This window comes from Corella eumyota, chromosome 6 (assembly GCF_963082875.1).
Source record: "Corella eumyota chromosome 6, kaCorEumy4.1, whole genome shotgun sequence".
Lineage (NCBI taxonomy): Eukaryota > Metazoa > Chordata > Ascidiacea > Phlebobranchia > Corellidae > Corella > Corella eumyota.
Window position 1 is genome coordinate 2,491,591 of NC_137495.1, and position 24,448 is coordinate 2,516,038.

Genomic DNA, 24,448 nt, shown 5'->3' on the forward strand with positions numbered 1-24,448 from the left:
AACAGTTTAATCGGTGACTATATACCGGAGGAGTATAATGTGCCATTACTGCGCTAAGATGAGTCAACAACGGAAATGATGTAGTGCGTTATTAAACGTTAGTTTCCTGACCTGTTACTTTAATCGAGTTCTACTTTTTTCTTACTATTTCGATATTACAACACAAAAAACTTAAGAATCTATAAAAACAAAGCATATTTGCACCACTAAAAGCTTTTAAATAAATAATACAAGTCACAAGACGAGTGTAACCACAGGAATTTGATTTTCGCTATGTAAACATATGGACGACATAAAATCCCCCGCGTAGATATTTAGTATACTAAACAAAGATGGAAAGCAACTTCGTTTTCGTAATTTAACTTCCCTTAAAATACACCTAAATGTGTGTTTTTAATTTTAATATTATTTTAAAAGGTAAACTTTTAATATAATAACAAATAAACGTATTATTACTGTTTTAATAGCATTGCTTGTGCACAAAATGTCACAACCAATCAGAGCGAAGAAGTTTTGGCGCAAATTTGATTTGTAAACAGAAGAGTTTTTTGCAAGGGATTTCACCCAACAAAACGTTTTTGTGTCTGTTTGTTAACCAAAATCTCAAGGTTTATGTTAATTAAATGTTAAAAACTATGCCTAATATATTTTTAAATATCAATATTGAGCTTTAGGAAAACCAAATTCTAGTTTACGTTAAGTTTTTATGAATTTGCATGAACGATTTTACACTTTTAATTTCTGTTTTTTTTGTGAATTATTTTTTAGCAGTTTATATATGTCTGTATGTAGAAGTAGACAGTTAAATTTATAAGCAGGACTGCAAAATATTAAAAATCACGATGAGTTGGGCTCAAGAAGAATGGAAAGATGGATTAAATCAGCTAGTTTTAATTAAAATTACGCAGATTGAAGATCAAAACGCGAAATTGAAAAAAGAAACGAAACAAAAACAATTCCAACTGGATTCGTTAGAAGCTGCGTTTGCAACACAAGTAAAAACTTTCTTTAAAAATTCTGTTGAACACCAACTAAATTTTTAATTTGTTAACATATATAAAAACTAGAATTGCTTATTTTTGCAGAAGCGAAAAGTGGATGAAGAAAAATGTGAAATTTCAAATTTAAAACGGGAAAACCAAAGTTTAACCGAAGTTTGTTCTAAACTTGAACTAAAGGTATGCATTGTAAATAGTATTATATATACACCAAGTTTTAAATATAACTTTACAAACTTTTAAAACCACTTTCAGGTTGACAAACTGGGCAATGATGTAAAATGTAAAGAAAATCATCTAAGCAGTGTAGAAGACCAACTTCGAAGATATAAAAATCAAGTCGAACAGTTTTCCACAAAGGTAAAAAAACAACTGTTTTTTGTACAATAATCACTCTAAAATATAAGTTTAATTCAACCTTAACTTTTTAGGCATCGAAAAATCTATCTATGGTGGTTGAAAATGACCAACAAAATGAACAAATAAAATCAAAACTAAATGAGGTACAAAACCTATTGGAGAGAGAAAAAACAAAGGCAAAATCACTGGAATATGAACTGCTTGAACACAAGGTTGTTACAACAATTTGTTAAATTTTGTAAACAAGTGTCCCACTCCGGTAAAATCTTTTAAATAGTTTATGCAATTTAAATAGATTAATGGGTCATAATTTTCCAATTTCTGTAAAATTTAAGCCAATTTTCAAATAATTCACCTTGGGTATATCTGTTAAAACTTACTAGTTCTACAGTCGGTCTAACTATACATGCCAAAAGATCAAAATCTTATGTGTAAAATACCCACCACTTTTATCTTAACAAAACCTACAAAGTATATTCTTTTAATTTAGAAATCCTCATCACATTCAACCTCATTTGTGTCCTCACTACCTTGGGCAACTGATGATATTTTATTCTCAACTCCGATGAAGCCAATCAAACAATCTGCACCAATCGACCTTCTAACCGGATCACCTCTTCTTACAAGTGAGTTTTACTTTGATGTAAAGTTTAGTATCTATAATGGAGCATAGTGGACAATAGCATAGCATATATGTATGTAAATACTATAGATCTTTAAAATAAAATAACTGACATTTGAGATGTGGATGTAATTAGTTTTGACCGTATTACAACTGTTAAAATGCAGCATTTTAAGTGGTCAATTACCTATTATTGTAAATAGTACAGGAACTGTTAACTGTTAGTGAGCAATGGCAAACGACAAAACTTGAATAATATTTTCAACTTTTTTTAAAAGGTCACACTATTATATTCATCTAACAGTAAGTACAAAATAATCAAATCACTTTAAACACTAAGTGGAAATGCAGTGGTCACTTTATTATATTTGTTCACCTTATTTTTTAAAGTCTTACTGTGAGTGAAAAATTATGTACAAGTACTATTAAACTTTTAAACTTACCAGTTTCATTTTGAACCTATTGAAATTAAACTTAATTTATTGGATACAGGCTCTAGCAGTGCTGCTATTCCAAACCTGGTTACACAAGCAGTTGATATTAATGACGCTGACAAACTTAAACTTGAGTTAGAGAGTAAGTAATTCTTTTTTTAAAAAAGGTTACTATGTTAACAGTATGTTAACATGTGAACAGTTTAACACAGTTTTAATAACAACTATGTTTAGGTGTTAAACACCAAGCTGCTACACAAGAGAACAAATATATTAAGGAGTCAAAAGAACTAAGATCAAAACTGGAAGAAAATATGAAAGAAATAACAAAGAAATCAAATGAAATTGGTCGTTTTCAATTACAAATGGAAGAATCTACAACAAAGGTAAAATCTAAATATAAAAAAGCTTTTATGTTTGTCCAATTTAAAGCCTTAGAAAGTGACAATCAAAATGCTGCAATCATCTAGTTACCCTAATATAAGGATGTCATATCTTAAACTTAGTATGTAAGACTAAAGGTAAACTAACTACTTTTTTTAAATTAAACCATTGCTTAAAAGGTAACAGCTCTGGAAAAAAAGTTGAAATCTGTAACCGATGAACTAAATTGTGAAAGACATAATGCTGAAGCTTCGAGGACACTTCTACAAAACAAAATTAAAGAAATTGAGAAATCAAATAAGCAAGAAATATCGAGTGCACAAGACTCACTAAGATCTATGGAAAAAATCATCAATGAAAACAAAACCAAGTAAGCTTTTGTCATTTGTTAAACACAGAATAACACTAAAAGGGGCATTGAATGGAAAGTAATTTAAAAAAAATCAAATTCCTGCTTATTTTTAGGTTACTAAAATTTTTAATTAACAAGACCTATAAAGCAATAAAAAACTGGCTATTTTACTAAATTGTATTCAAAATAAATCAAAACATTGAAGTATACCCTTATGTTTTTAAGATTCACCCATGAGTTAAACCAAGAAAAGAACAATAATCATCAGATGCAAACTGAGTTAAATAAGATAACTTTACTCAAAGACAAAATTGAGTCTGATTTGAGAAAAAATCAACAAAAGTTGTTGCAGGTTGAACAAATGTTGCAGGCCTCAAATAACAAAGTTACCCAGTTTGAAAAACAAACAAAGGTAAAAAATAGGCATATTAAAAACGAAACTACTAAAACCGTAACCCAGTTTTAAAGATGCTTACTGTTTAGGCTTTTTACTAATAATTGTATATTTTTAGGAGCTAACTAAGGAAAAAGAAACCCTTTCTTTAAATCTGCAAAGATCCGAGAATAAATTAGTAGTCTCCGAACAGCAAACTGAGGCAACAAAACGCGCTTTATTGTCCTGTGAAAGTCAACTAAATGACGGTAAAAGAGAGTTAGGAAGAATGAAGAAAGAAGCTCAAGAGTCGAAAGAAAAGATGGAGAAAGTTACAAAAGCACAAGGTATGTCTGAAATAGAAATTCAAGGAATATTGAAAAATTTTTAAACAACAAATGCCTGAAACTGTAAGGTATTAAACCTAATGCATTAAGTGATTAATTTGACTTCATATTTTTTGATTTAGGTGCTAATATTGAGAATTTAAAACTTCAAGTTACTGAGCTGGAAAGAAAGAAAAGTGAAGCTGAGACTTTGATAAAAAACAAAGATAAAGAAATAAACCAGGTAAGGCAAGACTGATAACTTGTCCTTGTCACAAACTTTGTTTTTTTTTTGACCTACTTATAATATTACGTAAATCTTACCATTTTAATTTGTTTAGCTGGCATTCCAACATTCTGAGTTGGAAGCAAACATGACTGAAAGTTCACAGAACCTCATTAAGTACAAGAAAGAGGCAGCAAGCCTAAGTACAGAGAACAGCATGCTCATAGAACAAAGTGAATCCACCGTGGCACAACTTAAAAAAGTGAAATCACAGCTGGAGAACTTGGAGCAGAAACACGAACACGATCTTGCTTCAGCAGAATCTAAATACAATGAAGCAGTTAAAGAGTATGTCAATAATTTGTAATATTTAATATAAAAACATGCAACTTAATTTGATAGCACATTTATATAAGTATAAATCAAATAAAAAGATATCAATATGTTTACTATATCTAACCAATAAGCAAATAATCTGTGATTTCTAAACTGCATTGTACAAACTATTTTTAACATATTTTTAAAGGTGGGAAATTAAGGTTGAATCAACTAAGTTGGAATCAAGATTAGAAGTTGATAATCTTATGGAGAAATTAAATATAGAAATACAATCTCTTACTGTTATGGTTAAAGAAAAGGAGGACTTAATTCAAGATTTAAAAACGAAATGTGATGACAAAGACCAAATGCTTGATGGTGTTAAATCAGAACTTGAAAATTCAAATCAGAATATTAAAGATTTGCAATCCCAAAACCAAGGTTATATTACCGACATTTCACACTTTAAAACAACAAAAGATGAACTAACACAAAATCTTGACAATACCAAAACACAACTCAACATAGCCAATCAAGAATTACAAGAACTTACAGAAAGTAAACTAGCACTGGATGAGGAGCATAAGAACTTACTTAACCAAGCACAAATTGATGCGATCGAATGTAGAAGTTTAGAGGGCAGGGTTCAAGATTTGGAAGCACAAGTTGAAGCAATGAAGAGCGATGAAAATCATGTTGAAAATGTTAAATTGAAACTTGAAGAAGCTCAACAAATAAACAAAGATTTACAGAATAACCTTAGTAACTTAGAAGAGCAACTACAGGCTGTAAAAGAAGAAATGGGAACTCTAAATAAAGAGATAAACAACTTGAAGGAATTGTTAGACTGTGCTACAACAACTAAAGAAAAATTGCAACTTGATTTGAACGAAAGTGTTGCTAAGTTAGATCGATCTTGCCAGGATCATGAAGCAAAATTGACCACGAAGTGTACTGAAATTATTGCCTTAACTGCACAGTTGTCTGAGATTGAAGATGAAAAGAATAAAGCAGTTGAAAAGGTAAAGAATCTAGAAATAAATGCATCAATATTGCAAGAAGAAAAATGTTGTATTAAAAAGGAGCTAGAGTCATTCCAACAAAGATTTCATAAAAATCAAGATGTCATTTCACAGTTACAACAGCAACTTCAAAAAAAAGACGAAAACTTTGATAAAGTATCAATATTGCTTGAAGAAAATGACAGCAAGATAAATGAACTGAATTCTTTGCAACATGACCTTCACAAAAATAATGACAACCTTACCATGCATTTAGAAGCTAATAAAATGGAAATTACCCAATTACAAGATCAGCTTAAATTCTCAGAAGATAGCTGTACAAATTTAAACACCTTGAATAAAAAGGTCAAAGTGGAATTGGATGAAATTAAACAAAAATTAAGCTTAGAAAAAACACAAAGTCTAGAAACAAATGCTATAAAAGAAACCACAATTTTAGACCTGGCACATAAAAATAAAGAACTTCAAAATAAAATTGAAAAGCTTGAGTTAGACTTTAATACAGTCAACCAGAATAATGACAAACTTAGCTTCCACACCAATGAGTTACAAGAAGAAATTGCAAACCTTAAAAACTGCATCTTAAATGAAACACAAAGCAGAGAATCAGCTGAAAAGAATCTCAATGATTTAAGTGAGAAATACAATCATGAAATTGATGATTCAAAAGATGAAATCGAAAGCTTAAAATTAGCTTTACAAGACTTGGAAAATGAAAAATCGAAATCAAATGAAATTCTATCTGAAAAGTCAGCACTAATTTTGGATCTTAACAAAGAAATCGAAAATTTAGGGAATGAGAAAAAATTGTTCGATGAAAGTTCAGTTGATTTCAGTTCTCAACTTAAAACAAAAGAAAATGAGCTTACTGATTTAAAGAACATTCAAGAGAACTTAAAGCAGCAACTGGAGCTTAAAGATGCCAAGATTCATGACCTAAGAGCTGAAAACAATGCGTTGGCAACTAGTTCTTTAGCTCTTAAGAATAAACTTCAAAGTCAAAATGAAGAGCTTACTCAAACAATCGCTGAGTTGTCCTCTGACATTAATGAAATTAAAAACAAAAATGCTTTCTTATTGTTGAAGAAAGATGAGTTGTTGCAAGAAATGGAGGAATTAAAAATGAATCTCGAAAAGAAAAATGGGAGCCTGGAGCTTGCGCAAATGGACATGGAGGACAAGGAAGACTTAATTAAGGATTTGGAGGAACAAGTTCTCCACTTGGAAGAAAAAATCCAGAACCTCAACCAGGAAGTTTTATTGAAGTCTGTGGAGGTTGAAACAATGAACAAGGAGTTTGACTCTGTTAATGTGAAGTTAGAAGTGTCGAACACTGAAATTGAATTATTAAAAGTGAAGTTAGCTGAGCAAGATGCACTAACTTTCAATCATGTTGAGATTTGTAAAGATTATGAAAACAAAATCTCCGCTCTAATTGCTAAAGAAGAACTGTTAATTGCTAAGGCCAATAAATTCCAAGACTTATACAATGATGCTAATTTGAAGCTGGAAAAGTTTGGGAAGGAACAGGAAAATTTTTCCATAAAAACAGAGGAAGAAAACAAGGTGATGACATCCCTGAATAATGAATTGTCTCTTATCAGAAACGAAAGGGAAGCATTGTTACAAAAAATAGATGACATAACCACAGAAAGAAATGAATTGGAATTAAAAGCAAGTGAGAACATTGCCTTAACAACAGAAACAAAGACACTAAATGAAACCTTACAAAATACACTTGAAACAGCACGAAGAAAATACCTATGCGAAGTGGCCGACTTAAAAGAAAATATAGAGAGTTTAAAATCACAAAATGAGCAGCTTTCTTCTACAAATGTTAACGTTGATGAATTAGTATCAGGTTATGAATCAAAGATTGGAAATATGAATGAGATGTGCGATCGATTTGCTCAGGATAACCGGATGTTGCGAGAAGAGGTGGATTCACTTACTAGTGAGGTTTCCCGGATGTCGCAAAATATGATTGACCTAGAGATGGAGATTGATGTAGCGGAGGAAAAGTTTGAAAGGTCAGAAGCAAGAGTGGCTGAAATTTCAGCAAATTTTAACAAAAAAGATAAGGACTTTATTAGTCTGACAGAAAAATACAATGAAATAGAAGCCATGTTTGCTGAAAATCAAGTCATGCTGGAAGAGCACTTGGTTAAAATTAATGCTAAAGAAACAGAAATTTTAGATTTGAAAGCTCTTGTAGATTCAACAAATTCTGAAAAATCGAATCTTTCTTTAAAGGTTTTAGAACTTGAAACACAAAATGATGCCCTTGAAGGTCGAATTCTTAATTTGGAGAAGGAAAAACAACATCTATCCATAGAATTAGATGACAAATTAAAATGCAATGCTGAACTCTTAACCACAAATGAGAACTTAAGCGAACAACTCAAAGACTTAGCTGAAGAAAAAGTTGAAAACGAGAAGAAAATTACTGAGGCCTTTTCCAATGAGCTAGATTTAAAAAGCTCTGAGTTGACGCAACTACAAAGCAATATCAATGCATTAACAAAAGAGAATGAGTCCTTAAACGACCTAAACACTGGCTTTAAAAATCAACTAAATGATTTAAATAGTGAGTATAATAACTGTAAACAAACTTTGGATAAAATAAACACAGAAAAAGATCAATACAGATTTAAGCTTGCTGAATTAACTACACAATACCAAGAATCTAAGAATGAATTCTTATGCTTAGAGAATACTTTTAAAACTGAGGCTGATGGTTTAAAATCAGAGCTTGCAGAAAATGCACAAAAACTTGGTGACAGCTTATCACAACTTGCTTTCCAAGAGGAATTGGAGAAGAAACTAAAGGAGCAAATAACAGTTCTTAACCATAACCTACAAGTTAAAGCCCAAGTATTGGAAACTTCAACCCAAAATCTTGATATTGTAAAGGAACAACATGAAGCTACCTTAGCAGTAAATAATGAACTCACAAACCAAGTTGCCGGACTTATGGATGAGATTTTAGAATTTGAAGAAAATGAAACACAACATGCTATAGTTATAAAAAAGCATGAAAGTCAACATGATACATTATTGGCCCAAATGCAAAAATTCGAAAGTGAAAAACTTGTTGTTCAATCTGAAATTGACTTAATGAAAGAACAAAATGTTACATTAGAACTACAACTAGATAGCAGCTTAGAACAAACTAAGAATATTGAAATTGAGAAATCAAACATTCTTACAGCTTTAACAGGGTTGTACAACCAACTATTTTTGCTCCAGTCGACTTACAATCTAACTAATGAAAAACTCCTACTAAAAAATGATGAAGCCTTAACTGAAGGAAGAATAGAAGATTTAACAAACAAAATGCAGTTATGTATTGAAGGACTACTTAAAAATCAACATGAGCAAATACAGAGCATTACTAATGATCTTAAAAATAAAATACAAGTTTGTAAATCTCTTGAAGAAAGTCTACACAACCATATAAATAAGTCTGAAAGTCTAACTGACAAGTGTAATAATTTAGAAGCTAAACTAGAAGAAGGTAATACAGAATTATCACTGTTCAAATCTAAATTCACAGATACTAAAAATAAAGTTGAAGATCTGCAAACTCTGATTGAAAGCAAAGACGTAACCATAAGTGAAAAACAAACAATAATTTCTGGACTACAAGAAGAGACCAACACTCTAACGGATTTAAATAGAATTTTTAGACTTGACATTGACGAAAAATCGAACAAGTTATCTGAAGTTGAAAGGAAACTAAATGATCAAATTGAAGAAATTTTAAATCAAAATAGGGATTTGATGGGAAAAATTGATTCACTAAATGTGACCGTGCAAAGCTCAGAAGAAAAATTTAATAAAATTAATGCATATCTTGTTGATAAGGAAGGCCAAATCATGAATCTCAATTCTCAAGTTAATGACCTTCAATTACAAATTGAAAACAAAGAAAGGGTTATTGCAGAAACGGAGATAAAACTGAAACAAAATAACGATGACATTTTAAATTTAAAAGCGCAACTAAATTCGAGTGAAAGCACAATATCTAGTTTGAAATCTAACAACCAAGAAACAATTACTGAGTTGGAAAATTTAAAAACCAAATTCGAAAAAAACGAAATGGAAAATGCAAACGAAATTGAAAAATTAAAATCACAAATTGATCAAAAAGGTCAAAGTGTCACAGACTTACAATCAGAGCTTCAAGAATTACAAGAAGATTCACTTATACAACATGACAAATTTAACCTAGAAAAAGAGACTTTGCAAAGAAATGTTGAGGAACTGAATAAGAATTTAAATCAAGAAATATCGTTCAAAAATAAACTTCAAGCAGAATTGGAAATGTAAGTTTCATTATTATTTAATTTGTAGTTAAATTTTAAGTATAAAACCTAATTGTAGAAAGTAAAATTTAACATAGCAGTTTTAAACACAACAACTACCTATTTCACAGGGAAATAAAACAAACCAATGACCTAAAATCTCAGCTTATGGAAAATGAAACAAAAATCAAGAACTCCTGTTCATTAATCAAAGAACTACAACTAGCACAACATCAGTTTATTGAATCAGCTTCAATGGCAGAGAAACAACTAGAAGAGGTAAATTATAAACACATATTACTATAGGTAAGCAAGGTTTAAAAAATACAATAAATTTAAACACTTTATGTAAATGCGTAAATGAACCCATCTAGAATAGGTTATCCACACCTATTTTAAATAGAAAAAAAAATATTCTATTATATTTGGCTTATTTTACTTAATGTATTTTAGGTTCGCAGTGAATACAAACTTAAACTCCAAGAATCAGAATCACATATCGAAAAACTGCAAAAAATTATGACAGAAAATGAGGAAGAAAAAACTAAAATTAAAAATCAAGTTTTATCGTTACAATCTGAAGTCCATGACCTAAATGCAAAACTAATTCAAACTCAAAATGAAATGCAAACTAATTCGCAAACTGAAATTAATGAAAAATGTGATGTAATTGCCCAACTGGAAGACAAGCTTTCCCAATCTGAAAATGACCTTAATTTAAAAGCAAAAGAATTAGAAACAAAATTTCAAGAATATCAAGAAGTCCTGAAACTAAATGAAAATATTAACGCCAAACTAGGTGAGCAAGAAATCTTACTGAATGAAAAGAATATAAACCTGGCTCAAAATCACGACGATATCTTGAGTTTAAACTTACAACTCGATGACAAAGAAAACGACATTCTTAATCTAGAAACCAAAATTAAAAGCTTACAAGAAGAAGTGTTAGTTAAACAAAATTCGGTTCAGGGATTACAAGCAAGTCTAGCACAAAGTAAAGGTGAAATTTTAAACCTTACAACTGAACTTAATAATTGGAAAGAAAAGGTTGTTGATATTAACCTTGAAAAATCAGCCCTTGATGTTCTTATCACTGAGAAAAACACAACGATCGAAAATTTAAAATTAGAGTATTCTGAACATGATAAAGAACAAGATTCAGTGGTTAAGAATTTAAGATTGAAATTAACAGAAGAAGAAATATGTTCGGAGGATCTCAGGGATGAATTAAAGAAGATCGCAGAAGAAAAAGATGGGGAACATAATGTAATAGAATCATTAAGGTAAGAAGATATTGGTTATTGAAAAAAAATGTAAAGTAGGTTGTCTTAAACCAAAAACAGGTTTTAAAAATTAGATATCATTTCTGAATTTTTACAAACTAAATTAAGTCCAAATATCTATTTGAAATCAAATATTTTTATCGTTTTAGAAATGAGTTGATCCAAGTCACCACTGAGTTTGAAACTTTGAAGTCAAAGTTTGACGAGGGTGAGGAGAAAAATAAAGGGTTCCAATATGACCTTGAACAATCTGACTCAAGGTTGAATCAACTTGAGGATGAGAAGGAATTGTTGTCGAGTGAAAATGAAAACCTAAAACAAAAAACTTTTGACATGGAAAACGAGAATGAGAAGTTAAAATCAAGACTTAAAGTTTTAGAGGTAATAATTATGGATTAAAACATCAAAGAATAAACAAAACAAACTTTCTATAATTTAAATGGTATGTCTTAAATTATAGGTATACAAAATTTATAAGCCACGACAGCACTTCTTTGGGTTTTATTTATAATACAAAATTTACAACATTCGTTTTAGGCTCTGTTATCGGAAACTGAAACAACTAATAATGAAATGAGTAAACAGTTAAAAAATCTCAACACAGCAATTATAAGTGACTCGAAATTAAACTCGGGAAAGATCAACAACCTTGTTGCTGAAATTACAACAATTAACAATAAATGCCAAGATTTAGAAAACGACAAACAAAATTTGGAAAAGGATTTGATTAAATTAAATTTAGAACTCAGTGAAAATAAAGATGATCTAACAAAATTGGAAGCAATTAACACAGAACTGAATAAAGAACAAAGACTATACCAGGTTAGATTACAAGTTAATTAGATAAAATTAAACTGTATTTTAAATTTTAAATTTCATCATTCGTAATTTTGTAAATTTTTTAAAAAAAAACTTTCCCAATTTTAAAAAAACTTTATTTGATATGATTTTTTAAGGGTGTGAAGTCCGAATTGGAGTTACAAATTTCCTCCCTAAATGCAAATCTGGAGGAGGTGGGCTTTTCCTTACAGAGATCAGAAGAAGAAGTTGCATCCTTGGAGGAAAGGATAAAAGAGGAAGAGGGTAGAGCAGAAGAGGCAGAACAGTTGACAGAGGAGTCAACATTGGTGTGTGAGAGTTTAAGGCTTAGTTTGGAAAATGAAAGGGCAAAGGTGGGTTAAATATTGGTATTGAGTTCATCTATTTAATACATGTTTTTTATACATCATAAATCAGAAAAAAGTTTAAAAATTATACATACTTCTTCCACAATTCTTCTTTTTGTTGTGGTAATGATATTAATGTTTAAAGTACCTAATTACAACTAGTCTTTTGTATACATATTTTCACATATAAAACACTCGCAAACAAAGAAATTTTACATAACACCAGTCAATTGCAATGCAAACCCTATGGACAGGATTTTAATTGTCATATGGTCACACTAATATTTTGCCAGTGACTTACAAGCGACAGTTTTATTTATTCTGAAGCTTTGAAATTTGACCGTCAACAAAACTCCATTATATAATTCTGGTTTATATTAAACTTTATCACTTATTAAACTAATTTCAAGGTTAACGAACAACAGCAACAGTTTGCTATCATGGAGGAAAGATCACAAACATATGTGAGCGAACTAAACAACAAAGTCACCCAGCTCCAAGATCACCTGGACAACATGGAGGATATACATAATAGTAAGGTAGAAGAAATTAAATCAAATTTAGAGAATCAACACACAGAAAAAACGAAGGATCTTCAAAAACAATGCCAGAAGATATTAAGTGAATTCGAAGCAGTAAACAAAAATGTAAGGACTTTAGATCATATTTTTTTCAGTTTAAAATATAAGTATTTTTTTACACAAAAAAAGAAAAATAGTTTTTTAACTTTGAACCCAATAAATAAATTAACAACTTTTCTATTTTAACAGATCAACAAACTTGAGGAAGAAAAAAGCTCTCTCCAATCTAAAGTAAAGAGTTTAAAATCAGAGATAAAATCAAGCGACCGACGCCACCAAGCGGACAAAGATGTTGCCACTCGGCTAGCAACGATCAAATTGCAAACTACTCTCGATGACTTTAAGGAATTGGAAGAGGAGATCAGGAAAAGTACGGATGATAAAAATGAGTTGGAAACCCTGGTGGAAAATTTAAAAGATGAAAACTTAGAGAAATCTGAAAGGTAATTTCTTGCTAATATTTAGAAACAATAAACAAAACAAATTAAACATAGGCAATCTCAGGTTTAAAAATTGCTTTCTTAATAAAACCAAAACACCCTTAAAATAATATTTAAAACTACAACATTTTTGCTAATATAGATATTCAGAATTGCAGAATAAAAACGAAACATTGAAGAAAAAGATAGAAGTTGTGGAAGGCAAACTTAAACTGATGACTACCACAGCAAAAAGAAAGGAAAAAGAGGTAGCAGTTTGTATATTATCTTATGTATCTAAGTTAAAATACAGTTGTAAATTGTTGGCAACATAAACTTTGCAAGTTTAAATTACTGTTAACCTTTATTCTTAATAAGAGTGTTTATATTATATTTTGTGTTTTAGTTGGTTCATTTTCAACAAAATATTGACAAGATGTCACGCCCCCATTCATCGTCAGTTAGCAGCCAATCAATTCACTCGAAGACTTCATCAACAAGAAGACGGTCAGCAAGAAACAAAGGGTATAAAATAATTAAGATTTTATAACAAAAGATACAATTAAATATCTTTATAAAAATACCAATATAAAACAGCAAAGGTCGACAACTTTTCTAGGCGAAAAACAAAATTTATTAAATGACTATCATATTTAATAGAATTGCAACTTAAGTAACTTAAGTATGCTTATCAATAAAATCCTAACTCTAATAAATTTCAGTATAACCACTAATTCAACCCCACCCCTACCACCAACAAACAAAGAAAATGGTCAAACAAGTAGAGAAGTCACACCAAAGAAATCAAAATTAAGTGATTCATCGCCAGCTAATTCACCTGTTTATCATTTAGAGGGTTTACCTCATTTGGTCAATAAAGGTAAAGATTATTTTTACACATCACTGCAAAAAAATAGTACCGCATTCTTTTTATCTTAACTTTTTAATAAAATTAACTAAAATATGACCTGCACATTAAAAATAGAACACCTATGCCATTTTACAAATAGATAAACTGATACAATTAGATAAACTGATACAACATGTAATTAAAAATTTATACCATTATGATTTGTTTAGGTTTTACTAATATACCACATGGCTACTCCACACCTAATGTAGTAAGAAGACAACAACTAACTCAAACTAAACAATTAGTTGCACAAGCTATGCTTAAAAAATCAACAGGAAAGCATGGTAAATACCTAATCATAATTTCAAACAAACCATTCAAAGATATCTTTCTTTATTTTAAGTTTCACACTGTATCTACACTTTTTTATATATATTATATATGTCTTTATATTTTAGCTTCACCAAAAAGTCGAAAATCAATAGAAAAAACAATGTCATTAAGAAGTCATGGCAAGGTAATAATTTTAACAAGTTACAAGAATTAACCCTTATAAAAATTAACAAAATTAAATCCAAATGCAACTAATCAATGTTTCTTTAAAGGTGAACAAAGCATCAACATCCCTAAAAGATTCAACAACCAACAGTCCAAACACATCCCAACCACACAGAAGTCACAACACAACACCATGGAATGTTTTAGCTGCACCAATGGTGATGGACACTCCAACTAAGGAAGCTGCTGACCCAGGTTGTAAAACCCAGTAAAAAGTGGCAAATTTATCAAGATTAAAATCATTATGAATGACACATCAAAGAAGAAGTCTGTTTAAAAAATCTCACTTTAAAAGATTGACAATATCTTCAATAAAAAAAGCTTGTAGCTACCTCTATAAGAGATAGTATATAAAAGATACAAAACAATAAATATAGTATAAACATATTCAGTACAAATTCTGCTTTAACAAGCAAATATAATGGTAAAAAACAATTTTTTTTACAATATCTGCCAACATTACTTGACTTTTTTATACTGCTACAGTTAAAAAAGTGTTTTTCATAGAAAAGGTAATATCCAAAACCTTATGATTTGCTGTGTATATAATTACATTTTTTCTTTTACATTTGTTCTTTCAACGTTTGTTTTTTATCGAGTAGTATTTTTTGTATTTTATTTTAACCGTAATACTCAGAATGCGTGATAGCATATTAACTGTTCTTTATTTTCTTTGCGTTTTTATGTTCATTGTATATATATACCATAATAAACTTTCTTTCTACAATTTTTAGAAGTTTTTAAGTTAATAGTTTGATAATGGTAATAGAATAGTTAACAATATATGCACATTGCAAACTACAAGTATTTAGGAAAATTTTTGTATCTAGTAGTAATATATACAAAAACAATATTGTAACAAAAGATGTTAAACCAATATGGACCAAACACAAATTATATTGGATTTAAAAATACAACCACGAGAAAGAATAGCTTTTAAGCATTTCTTAAATAATACAAAAATTAAGAAGTTAAGTCAAGATTTTACGTAAACCTTTTAATAATTAATTTAAAGTTAGATATTTACAAAAATCTGTAAGTTTGCTTACCAAGTTTTAGCGGTAAAATTTTCATTCAAAAATTGTTCGATCCTCTTCATTTAAAGCGTCTACAATATAATAAACTGGTTATAATAATACCATGCTAAACACATACGTTTTTTCAGAATAACTAATCGAGAAAGGTATGCTAATTTACCTGAATTTCTTTTCAATAACAATGTTAGTATGGTGCACGTGCAAATTCAAATTAATTTCACAACGAATCGCGCAAAGAAGTTATCCTCAAATAGCGTATTTTTCTTCCCCTGTAGGGAAACCACCTTGTTGTTGTTATTTTGTATGTTGACGTAGAAAATAAAACAAAGAAGATATACATCAGTTTTGAGCAATTCTTTCATATTTAAGAAAAAGAAAACTTGTTTAAAATGAGCAACAAAAGCGTATTTTTGTTCTCTCATACGAGTATGACAACACTTGCAAATAAAATCGAGTCTACTTCAACTTCCTTTTCAGGTAAATCAAATTTACATATTTACCAAGTTTAAAATTGTTACTCGCAAGTATTACCAAAAATTTGGTTCATTAGGTGCTAAAGATCAGATCAAATTAATTAACTTATCGAACATTCAGTGGAACCAATTTCCAGATGGATTTCCAAATCTATTTATTGAAGTAAGATTACTAAAAATTTATTTTAAAAAATCGATTTCAATCTTTTACTAAATTTAAATTTAGAAAGTGGAAGATTGTTGTGGAAAGGATATTGTGTTTCTTGGAAGTTTTCATGCACCAGAAGTGATTTTTGAACAAGTTTCACTTCTATTTTCTATGCCAAGATTTAACATAAGGCAAGTAAAATTGCCTGCATAAAGTAAAGATTGCTTGTTTAAGCCTGTAAATACTAGCTCTAAGGATCTGATCACCTATTCTATTAATAAATTATACAATTTAAGAGCTTATACTATATTCAATACTATTACAATAACATTATTTTTTAGATCCCTGACTTTTGTTCTTCCTTACTTTCCAACTGGCACTATGGAAAGAGTTGACACCGAAGGTCAAATTGCTACAGCGAAAACATTGGCAAGAATTTTATCCACAATTCCACTTACAGCACTTGGGCCAACAAAATTAGTCGTTTTTGATATCCATGCCTTACAGGTTAACACAATAGTACTAAAACAAGGTTGCTTAACATAAAAAATTACCAAGTCGATTAAATCTATGTTTAAGACAATTGCTTAGTGTATAAACGTATAACATCATTTAATAAACTATTAACAATGATTAAAACATAACTTTAGGAGCGGTTTTATTTTTCTGACAATGTGCTACCTCTCTTATGCTCCGCTATACCAAGGTTGGTTCATCAGCTAGAAGATTTAAAATCAAATGGAGAGGAATCCACGATTGCTTTTCCTGATGAGGGAGCTCACAAAAGATTTCAAAACTTTTTTACAAGTTTTCCAATTATTCGATGTATCAAAAGAAGAAATGGAACAAAAAGGTGTATTTTCAATTTTTAGCAATTTGCAAGAATTTTATTATCATTTTTAAACATATTTTTTATTGTGTGGACTTAATCTTATTTTAGAGAAGTGACCATTGTCGATGGAGAACCAAAAGGAAAACATGTTATAATAGTTGATGACCTTATAATGACTGGAGGTACGATGTTAAAATGCATTGATAGCTTGTTTAATGCAGGGGCGGCAAGTGTAAGCGCTTATGTCACTCATGCAGTGTTTCCAAAAAATTCTTGGAAACAATTTATTTCCAATCCAGGTAAGTGTATGATTTCAATTTTTCTTTGCAGCATTTATCTTAAATATTATTCTATTAACAGGTGTCCCGAAAGATCTGAAAAAGTTAAAAGTGTTTTGGATTACTGATTCCATTCCACATTCCAATGAGATTGCTAAAAATGAACCTTTCAATCTTCTCACACTTGCTGATTGTATTTATACTGAGCTTCAACGAACTATTATTACATGATTCAATATGTTGCAATTGTTAAATATGCATAATCTTTATAACCACTGTGAATATATGCTTTTCAATTCTTCAAGCAATTTGTTTATATAGATATGATTGTGAATGTTATCATATAATATAAAGGAATAGCCTATTGAGTAGTATCATTACTGAGTTTTTATTTTTAATATTATGATAATTAACAATAGATGGAATTTAACTTTAACTAATATTCACGTGAGGTTAAACATTGTACGATAAATAATGCATAGAATCAGATTAGAAATAGTTAAAACCATTTTCAATTATCCAAACAAGTTGTAAATATTAGAGCAGTTAGGTAATTTTGTTTTTTGAATAAATATTTTACAGAAAATTTTTCTTATATTTAAATTAGTATTAGGTTGAACATTTTAAACAAGCTAAATTGGCTTAATATTATGTTAAGTATGTAGACAAAATAATTTAACACTGATCCACATATAACAAAGGGTTGTAAAGAACAATAAAACTTAAAACCTTCTCCTATTTACAAATTGTTTAAAAACCGAAAACCAAGCGAAAGAAAATAGAAAAATAAAATATTGCAAGTATTTTTTTCGCACGTTAACACACACTAAACTTTTATATGAACTTTTCATATCAAGGCAGCTTAAATAAAAGCAAAAGGTGTCAAAAAATTTTAACAAATAACCAAAAATTCCAAAGTAAGTTAATAACTAGAACATACAACAAAAAAAAATACCATGTATTTAATAAAAGCTGGGTTTATTAGATTAATTAAGTGGGTTTAATTCTAAGCCAAATCCAATTAAATTTTACCAAAAATCTTTTCCCTGTGTTCCTTATTCAAACACCAACTAATATCTCTTTCAACATTGAATATTCGGGTATTAAACCTTTCACGATCGCGAGCGTAAGTCTCCCATTCTCCCTTCCTTGCTTTCTTGTATGCAAATGACCATGCCACCATGGGATGTTCTATTACTTTGTCGTTAAAACGTACCTAAAAAGAAAAAAACAAACTATAAAAAATGTTTGGAATTTAAAAAACTATGAGTAAACATGAAAGTAGAGTTTTAAACATAAAACAGGAATTTTTTCCTGTAAACCAATACCAAAGTAATAGTAAATATAAAAAAAAAATTTTTTAAATGTTAATAAAAAACAGGTGTGTTTAAAAACCTGTTTAATTAAATTACATACATGTAAATTTTCTCATAAATTAGGCTATAAAAGTGCACAGTCATGAGGTATAAATACCCACTGTAATTTAACAATGATGCAACGAAAATGAAATTTTTACAAGTAGTTGATAAAATATCTTACCATTGAGGGTTTTCTTGGTATAATTCCCTCAATTTTTTCCAGTTGGCATTTCTTCTTAGTTTCTAAATTCACAGGTTTTTTCTCTGGCTTTAAACAAGATGAAAATGTTTCAACAAACGGTTCGTGAAACTTAACAAAGTAGTCCCATAGCTCACAATGATCGGAAGTAGTGCTAAGATTGTTTTCTGTCAATTTGGGTTCAGTGGTAGGATGGGTTAAAGAGTCCTGATGGAAATAATTATTTCTTGCTTGAAATTCCTGCTCAACTTCTGAGTCCGATGTGTCATAACCCAATATAAATGAAATTTTTTCATTGGAGCAAGTAGGGCGTTCCACAGTGGTGTTGGTATCATATAAGGTTGTTAGTAAATCGACTTGTTCTTCTTCACAAATTGATTCAACATCAGAATCTTGTGATTCAGAGTCTGTATTATTTTCATAATGCATTTGAGGTTGATTGCTGCTTCTAAATAAATCATTTTCATCTTCAGAGCATTCAGAATCACTACTTGATTCATAACTTGATGTCGTAAATGACAAAGATTTTTTGTCACGAAATTTTCGATCACAAGTCCATGGTTTGCGGCATGAGGTTACCTGTTCCCAAATACAGTTATCATCCTCATTTTCTGATTCCGAACTACTATATTCAATATCAGTTGGAGGCATTGACATTTCATCACAGTCAGATTCAAAATCTGTGTCATTATCGTCATCAAACCCCAGTATATGGTCGATAATAGAATTCCCACACATTTGTATTTGTTTATCAGTGCATACAATATCTGTATTAAAACAATCTATAATTTTTTCTCTTTCGGGTTTTTTGATGTTTTCTATTTTACTACTTTCTGTTGTATTTTCCATGGTTTTTTTTGTGTAGTTGGTAGGGAAAACACAATGGTTTGCAGGTTTTGGGATTTTTTTATGTGGTTCAAACCCAGCTTTTTTCCAAGCAGGCATGAAATTAAAGTCCATAGCTTTACCAACAAATAAATCGGATTGTGAACAACTTTTTGGCGAACTTTTTTCTATCATTTTAACAGTTATTGTTTCTTTACAAAATTGATCTATGTTTTTCAAAATAGGCATAGCGATGTTTTGCATTTGAAAGAAATATTTGTTACAAGTTTTTGGATAACTGTGTGGATACAATCCATTGGCGATTAGTACACATGGACCCATTTTTTGACTTGGATATTTTACTCCATTGTTTGGAAAAAGATCACAATTTAAATCAATATTAAGACCAGTTGCTTTAACTGAATTTTGATATCCACAGACACTAAACCTGGTTTCTGAATTTGCAAGAAACGATTTTGTAGTTTGTTCAGTAGTGGTTTTGGGGCTGAAAAAACTTGTTATTCGTGATAAAATTTCAGACATGGTCTGTAAAAGCCACACCAATGATGTTTTTAATAGTCTTTATATCTGGTGTACTTGGTAAACTCTTTCTATGTGGTGGAGGGTGCCAAACACTTGCCCTTCGCTTAAAATCTTGAATATTGTAACTTTGAGGAATATTTTTTTCTTGGTTATCTTTTTGGTTATTTTCAAAAGCAGCGTACATAAGAGCAAAATAAATCATGAAAATAGTTTGAAGACAGATGGGTCCCTTTTTCATTAAAACTTCTGTGAACAAATAAAATTTAGAGTTAACTGTTTTTCTATTTTTCCAAAAAGTCGTAAACTTTAAACAGTTTCAATACTGGAAAAATAAACGGATAAAAATTCAACTTTAGGGATTTTTTTTACCACAAAAAAACAATGTTTATAAAATATTTTGAAATGTAAATTAGTTGAGACAAAAAAAAAACAATGTAGTTATATTTAAAAGATATAAAATGGTATTTTTACCTTGAACACAGAGCACTTTTTGGTCAATCGAAAGATTCCTTTCTGACATGATTAACTTCTAGATGGCATTGAACAGCTTTAATAACAATTTACAACACAAATTTAACTTTACTTTTTATCTGTTTATTGTAGAAAATTTATTTTAAAATGTAGAACTTTTCACATGCTCAGACAAAACACTACTTCTCGTACGTAGGCGTTGTACGTCATAGATCACGTGAGCGAATATAGTGTTTGTTTCTTTATGACGAACGTGTTGTCGTTATGGCTGCGTAGAGATATTGCATCATCTTTTTTATTTGCGCACGATTACAACTAAACTGAGTATAAATATGACAAGCTTGTCACGTTTACAAAAAGAAACTAAATTAAAAATAATTGTCAGCCATCTTTAGTTTCTTTATACCACATCAAAAGAAAACAAATCTAATCACTATTCGACCTTGTTGTTACAAAATCTTACATGGAGAATCAATAAAATTGTTTACAATCAAATTTTATCGTAAATAAACTTCAACAAGCTTTGATATTTAATTAATATTAAACGCCAATATGTCAAATTTTTTTGAAAAAAATGGCGGCAAAAAGAATCTTGATTATGTACGTACTGCTGTTCAAAAGGGTAACCCCCGAGATTTGGATTATTTTTTACTCCATGTTACAGTGTTACGTTATAAGCAAATATAATCAGTTAATTAACCCATTTTTTAAGAAAAAAACTTAACTAATTTTTATTTTTTATGTACTGGTCTATAGGGGAAAGTTTTTTTTTACAATTTAGGCCTAAAAATGACGGAATTATCCAAGAGAATCGAAGACATTGAAATTATTGAATCAAATCCTACTACGACTTCTGCTTATATTAAACCTTACTCACTCAAGTATAAACAGGTAACAGACAATTTGTTATTAAAATTTAAATGTGTTGTATGTGATAGCTATGCAGAATTAAACTATTTGACTGTAAAACAAAAGTATTTTAAATTTGTGTTTATTCTGTAATTAAACCAATTTATATTTAAGGATGGTAAAGTTAAATTTTGGGACTACACACTTGTTCATAACAGGTAAGTTAAAAAATTTTATCTTTATTTATTTAATTTCACATATTTGAAGTAAATGAGAGATTAAATTGATTTTTTATTTGTTTTAGTGTTCTTGTTATCTTATATGATTCATCATCCCAAAGCATGATTTTTGTGAAACAATTTAGACCTGGTTAGTTTATTTTAAAAGAATAAATAATTCTTAGCCAATACATATATATCTCCCATAAACAAAACATTTATCTTTTTCAGCAGTGTTTATGACTGACTATGAGAATTGGAAGAAAGGTGATCAAACAGGTTAAGTTTTGCACATTTTATAATCATATTTTACATTTTTTAATTAGTAATTTCACCTAAATTTTGCACTACGAATTTCAGACCCCCAGCCCCACTTCTCAACTGGGGTAACATTAGAATTATGTGCGGGGATAATTGATCGTAAGGATGACCCACAAAACATTGCAGCAAGTGAAGTATTGGAGGAAACTGGTTACAAAGTTTCAGCTGAAGACTTGGAATTTGTTCTTAAATTTCGGTAAAGGGCACTTAATGTGAATTAATTTAAATATGAAACGAAGTCCCCTATTTATTTCCTAATGTCATTTATTTAAACATTGCTATGTTTTTAGAGGAAATGTGGGGACAGCAGGCAGCTCACATATGATGTATTATGCTGAGGTTAACGATGCTCTGAAGGTATAAGCTATGGTATTAAAAATTTAAAATAAAACGTATTTAGGATAAAAAATGTATCAATGACCCACAAATTGAATTTATGCATATACTTTTACAAACCATCTTAAAAGATTTTGCTTTATTTTAAGGTTGAAGAAGGTGGTGGTTGTAAGCATGAAGGTGAAATGATAGAACTTGTTAAAATCAAAGTAACAGAATTACAAGAATTTATGAATAAAGGAGGATTGGCCAATAGCCCAAGTGGAACTAGTTTTGCAATGTTATGGTTTCTAAATAACAAATATCCACAACTACAAATAAAATCCACTTGATTTCATGAATTTTTTTAATCTATATTGTTTCTGTAGTTTCAATATATTCAAGCTCTTATTTGTAATATTTCGCTTTTAAAATTCTACCAAATTTTTCTGTATAATAGGATGGCGTTCAGAAATATGCAATTAGACCAATTTTGTGAATTATGTTCTTATTTTTGCTTAATTTACATATATTTGTTGTTATTTTAAATTATGAATTTAACCATTTTTATGCATTAAAATGATTATTTTTTCCATTACTAGGTAATAAAAAATATGTCTAAAGTTTTAGCTAAAAATTGTTGCATATTTCTGCAAAGACTGAATACAAGATCAATCACTAAAACTAGCTTTAAAAGCATTTTAAAACCAAAGAAGAAATGCATTATATATACAACAAAAACTATAAACCCCTACCAGAATTTAGCCTTCGAAGATTGGATGTACGAAAAAGTGGATTTTACAAAAACAAGTTGTTTGTTTATTTGGAGAAATGAACCTTGTGTGGTAATTGGAAGACACCAGAACCCTTGGAAGGAATGTTGTATAAAAGGTAAGGTTGCAACATAATTCCAAGTGTTTTTGAATTTTATAAAACCTTAAACTTACCTGGAGTAGCTTTTCGACTTTTTTTCCGAAAAAAAATTTAACTTTAGTAAAAATTTTAAAACCTACATCTTCTCGTGCTTTAATTTTATTTTTAAAAACCTACAAATATTCATGCTTTGATTACAGAGCTAATTAACCACAATGTTCACTTATGTCGGAGAAATAGTGGAGGAGGGGCAGTTTACCATGACCTTGGTAACATCAACTTTACCTTTTTTACTGACAAAGAAAATTACAATCGAAAACAAAACTTGGAAATTATAATTGAAGGATTACAATCAAAGTGGCCAAAACTTGATGTTTCAATAAACTCTAGAGATGATATTGTCCTAAAAAACAATAAAAAAACGCAAGTTATTTTTGGAATTAGTTGACTATATATTGTATTTTATATTTCACTTACCTTTTTGGTTAATTTTTAGGTTTAAAATCTCTGGATCTTCAGCAAAAGTTGGTCGTAGAAATGCTTATCATCATTGCACTTTGTTATTGAACTCCAACACGATGAATATAAAGAAATTTCTCATCCCAAGTTTGACTAATTTAACTTGTAACTCAACTGAGAGTGTAAGATCAAATGTTGCAAACTTGAGTGAGATTGATGAAAGTATTAACTTTGAAGATGTATGTGATACAGTAATGTCATCTTATTCTAATAAATATGAGTCAAATGATAAATTTCAAATCGACACCAACGATACAAGTTTGTTTTCGGATATTTTGAAAACAGAAGAAAAACTAAAAACTTGGGACTGGATTTTTGGAAAGACCCCAAATTTTAGTTCAAAAAAAGAATTTTTTGATGGAGTTTTAGGTGGAATAGAATTTTCATTATCAATCGAAAAAGGATTTATAAAAAATATTGAAATAATTTCAGAATTAAAAGATGAAATCACAACACAAACAATATCGGATTTAAAATCTCAATTACAAAACTGTAAATTTCACCCAACAAATATACAAGAAATCTGTGACAATTTTTCTAAAAATGACAACTCATATCCATCAACTTTCTTACTAAAATGCATTCAACAATTGATATAGAACTACTA

The 24,448-nt window shown here is 29.6% G+C and overlaps 5 protein-coding genes across 6 annotated transcripts; 4 read left to right on the forward strand and 1 right to left on the reverse strand.

Annotated features, from left to right (window-relative positions):
• Window positions 1-831: 831 nt before the first annotated feature.
• Window positions 832-15,159, forward strand: LOC145755365 (uncharacterized). Its single transcript, XM_082571591.1, has 26 exons — window positions 832-995; window positions 1,086-1,178; window positions 1,254-1,358; window positions 1,430-1,570; window positions 1,849-1,984; window positions 2,473-2,556; window positions 2,649-2,800; window positions 2,978-3,168; window positions 3,376-3,562; window positions 3,663-3,870; window positions 3,993-4,093; window positions 4,191-4,423; window positions 4,602-9,743; window positions 9,854-10,001; window positions 10,176-11,005; window positions 11,155-11,386; window positions 11,543-11,827; window positions 11,962-12,177; window positions 12,582-12,818; window positions 12,942-13,195; window positions 13,335-13,440; window positions 13,578-13,696; window positions 13,894-14,051; window positions 14,252-14,368; window positions 14,483-14,541; window positions 14,630-15,159. The coding sequence occupies exons 1-26, from the start codon at window positions 843-845 to the stop codon at window positions 14,792-14,794; spliced, it is 9,852 nt and encodes a 3,283-aa protein (XP_082427717.1). The 5' UTR covers window positions 832-842; the 3' UTR covers window positions 14,795-15,159.
• A 770-nt stretch (window positions 15,160-15,929) lies between these two features.
• Window positions 15,930-17,896, forward strand: LOC145756058 (uncharacterized). Of its 2 annotated transcripts, none has more exons than XM_082572292.1 (7): window positions 15,930-16,096; window positions 16,170-16,255; window positions 16,319-16,431; window positions 16,582-16,747; window positions 16,891-17,093; window positions 17,181-17,371; window positions 17,433-17,896. In XM_082572292.1, the coding sequence occupies exons 1-7, from the start codon at window positions 16,009-16,011 to the stop codon at window positions 17,579-17,581; spliced, it is 996 nt and encodes a 331-aa protein (XP_082428418.1). In that variant the 5' UTR covers window positions 15,930-16,008; the 3' UTR covers window positions 17,582-17,896. The 2 variants fall into 2 exon arrangements, with proteins under 2 accessions (XP_082428418.1, XP_082428419.1); XM_082572293.1 differs by having other exon boundaries at window positions 17,181-17,254.
• Window positions 17,756-20,913, reverse strand: LOC145756047 (uncharacterized). Its single transcript, XM_082572281.1, has 3 exons — window positions 20,747-20,913; window positions 18,890-20,521; window positions 17,756-18,566 (listed from the first exon to the last, which is right to left on the reverse strand). The coding sequence occupies exons 2-3, from the start codon at window positions 20,273-20,275 to the stop codon at window positions 18,372-18,374; spliced, it is 1,581 nt and encodes a 526-aa protein (XP_082428407.1). The 5' UTR covers window positions 20,276-20,521; window positions 20,747-20,913; the 3' UTR covers window positions 17,756-18,371.
• Window positions 20,914-21,507: 594 nt separating this feature from the next.
• On the forward strand, window positions 21,508-22,953 carry LOC145756061 (uridine diphosphate glucose pyrophosphatase NUDT14-like). The gene is made up of 7 exons (XM_082572297.1): window positions 21,508-21,637; window positions 21,770-21,813; window positions 21,900-21,964; window positions 22,045-22,092; window positions 22,174-22,330; window positions 22,425-22,491; window positions 22,620-22,953. The coding sequence occupies exons 1-7, from the start codon at window positions 21,536-21,538 to the stop codon at window positions 22,800-22,802; spliced, it is 666 nt and encodes a 221-aa protein (XP_082428423.1). The 5' UTR covers window positions 21,508-21,535; the 3' UTR covers window positions 22,803-22,953.
• A 110-nt stretch (window positions 22,954-23,063) lies between these two features.
• Window positions 23,064-24,440, forward strand: LOC145755366 (lipoate-protein ligase A-like). The gene is made up of 3 exons (XM_082571592.1): window positions 23,064-23,340; window positions 23,523-23,745; window positions 23,819-24,440. Exons 1-3 carry the CDS (start codon window positions 23,064-23,066, stop codon window positions 24,438-24,440), a joined length of 1,122 nt encoding a protein of 373 aa, XP_082427718.1.
• The last annotated feature ends 8 nt before the right edge of the window (window positions 24,441-24,448 follow it).

Excerpts from the sequence above, each read along its gene's own strand:
- LOC145756058 (XM_082572292.1), top strand. The coding sequence starts at position 16,009 with ATGAGCAACAAAAGCGTATTTTTGTTCTCTCATACGAGTATGACAACA. Across the intron at positions 16,097-16,169 it reads TACTTCAACTTCCTTTTCAG|GTGCTAAAGATCAGATCAAA; the intron begins GTAAATCAAATT and ends TTGGTTCATTAG. Across the intron at positions 17,372-17,432 it reads ACAATTTATTTCCAATCCAG|GTGTCCCGAAAGATCTGAAA; the intron begins GTAAGTGTATGA and ends TTCTATTAACAG.
- LOC145756047 (XM_082572281.1), bottom strand. The coding sequence starts at position 20,275 with ATGTCTGAAATTTTATCACGAATAACAAGTTTTTTCAGCCCCAAAACC. Across the intron at positions 18,567-18,889 it reads TACCAAGAAAACCCTCAATG|GTACGTTTTAACGACAAAGT; the intron begins GTAAGATATTTT and ends TTTTCTTTTTAG.
- LOC145755365 (XM_082571591.1), top strand. The coding sequence starts at position 843 with ATGAGTTGGGCTCAAGAAGAATGGAAAGATGGATTAAATCAGCTAGTT. Across the intron at positions 3,871-3,992 it reads GAAAGTTACAAAAGCACAAG|GTGCTAATATTGAGAATTTA; the intron begins GTATGTCTGAAA and ends TTTTTGATTTAG. Across the intron at positions 4,424-4,601 it reads TACAATGAAGCAGTTAAAGA|GTGGGAAATTAAGGTTGAAT; the intron begins GTATGTCAATAA and ends ATATTTTTAAAG.
- LOC145756061 (XM_082572297.1), top strand. The coding sequence starts at position 21,536 with ATGACGGAATTATCCAAGAGAATCGAAGACATTGAAATTATTGAATCA. Across the intron at positions 22,093-22,173 it reads GAAGAAAGGTGATCAAACAG|ACCCCCAGCCCCACTTCTCA; the intron begins GTTAAGTTTTGC and ends TACGAATTTCAG. Across the intron at positions 22,492-22,619 it reads AGGTTAACGATGCTCTGAAG|GTTGAAGAAGGTGGTGGTTG; the intron begins GTATAAGCTATG and ends CTTTATTTTAAG.
- LOC145755366 (XM_082571592.1), top strand. The coding sequence starts at position 23,064 with ATGTCTAAAGTTTTAGCTAAAAATTGTTGCATATTTCTGCAAAGACTG. Across the intron at positions 23,341-23,522 it reads GAAGGAATGTTGTATAAAAG|AGCTAATTAACCACAATGTT; the intron begins GTAAGGTTGCAA and ends CTTTGATTACAG. Across the intron at positions 23,746-23,818 it reads CTAAAAAACAATAAAAAAAC|GTTTAAAATCTCTGGATCTT; the intron begins GCAAGTTATTTT and ends GTTAATTTTTAG.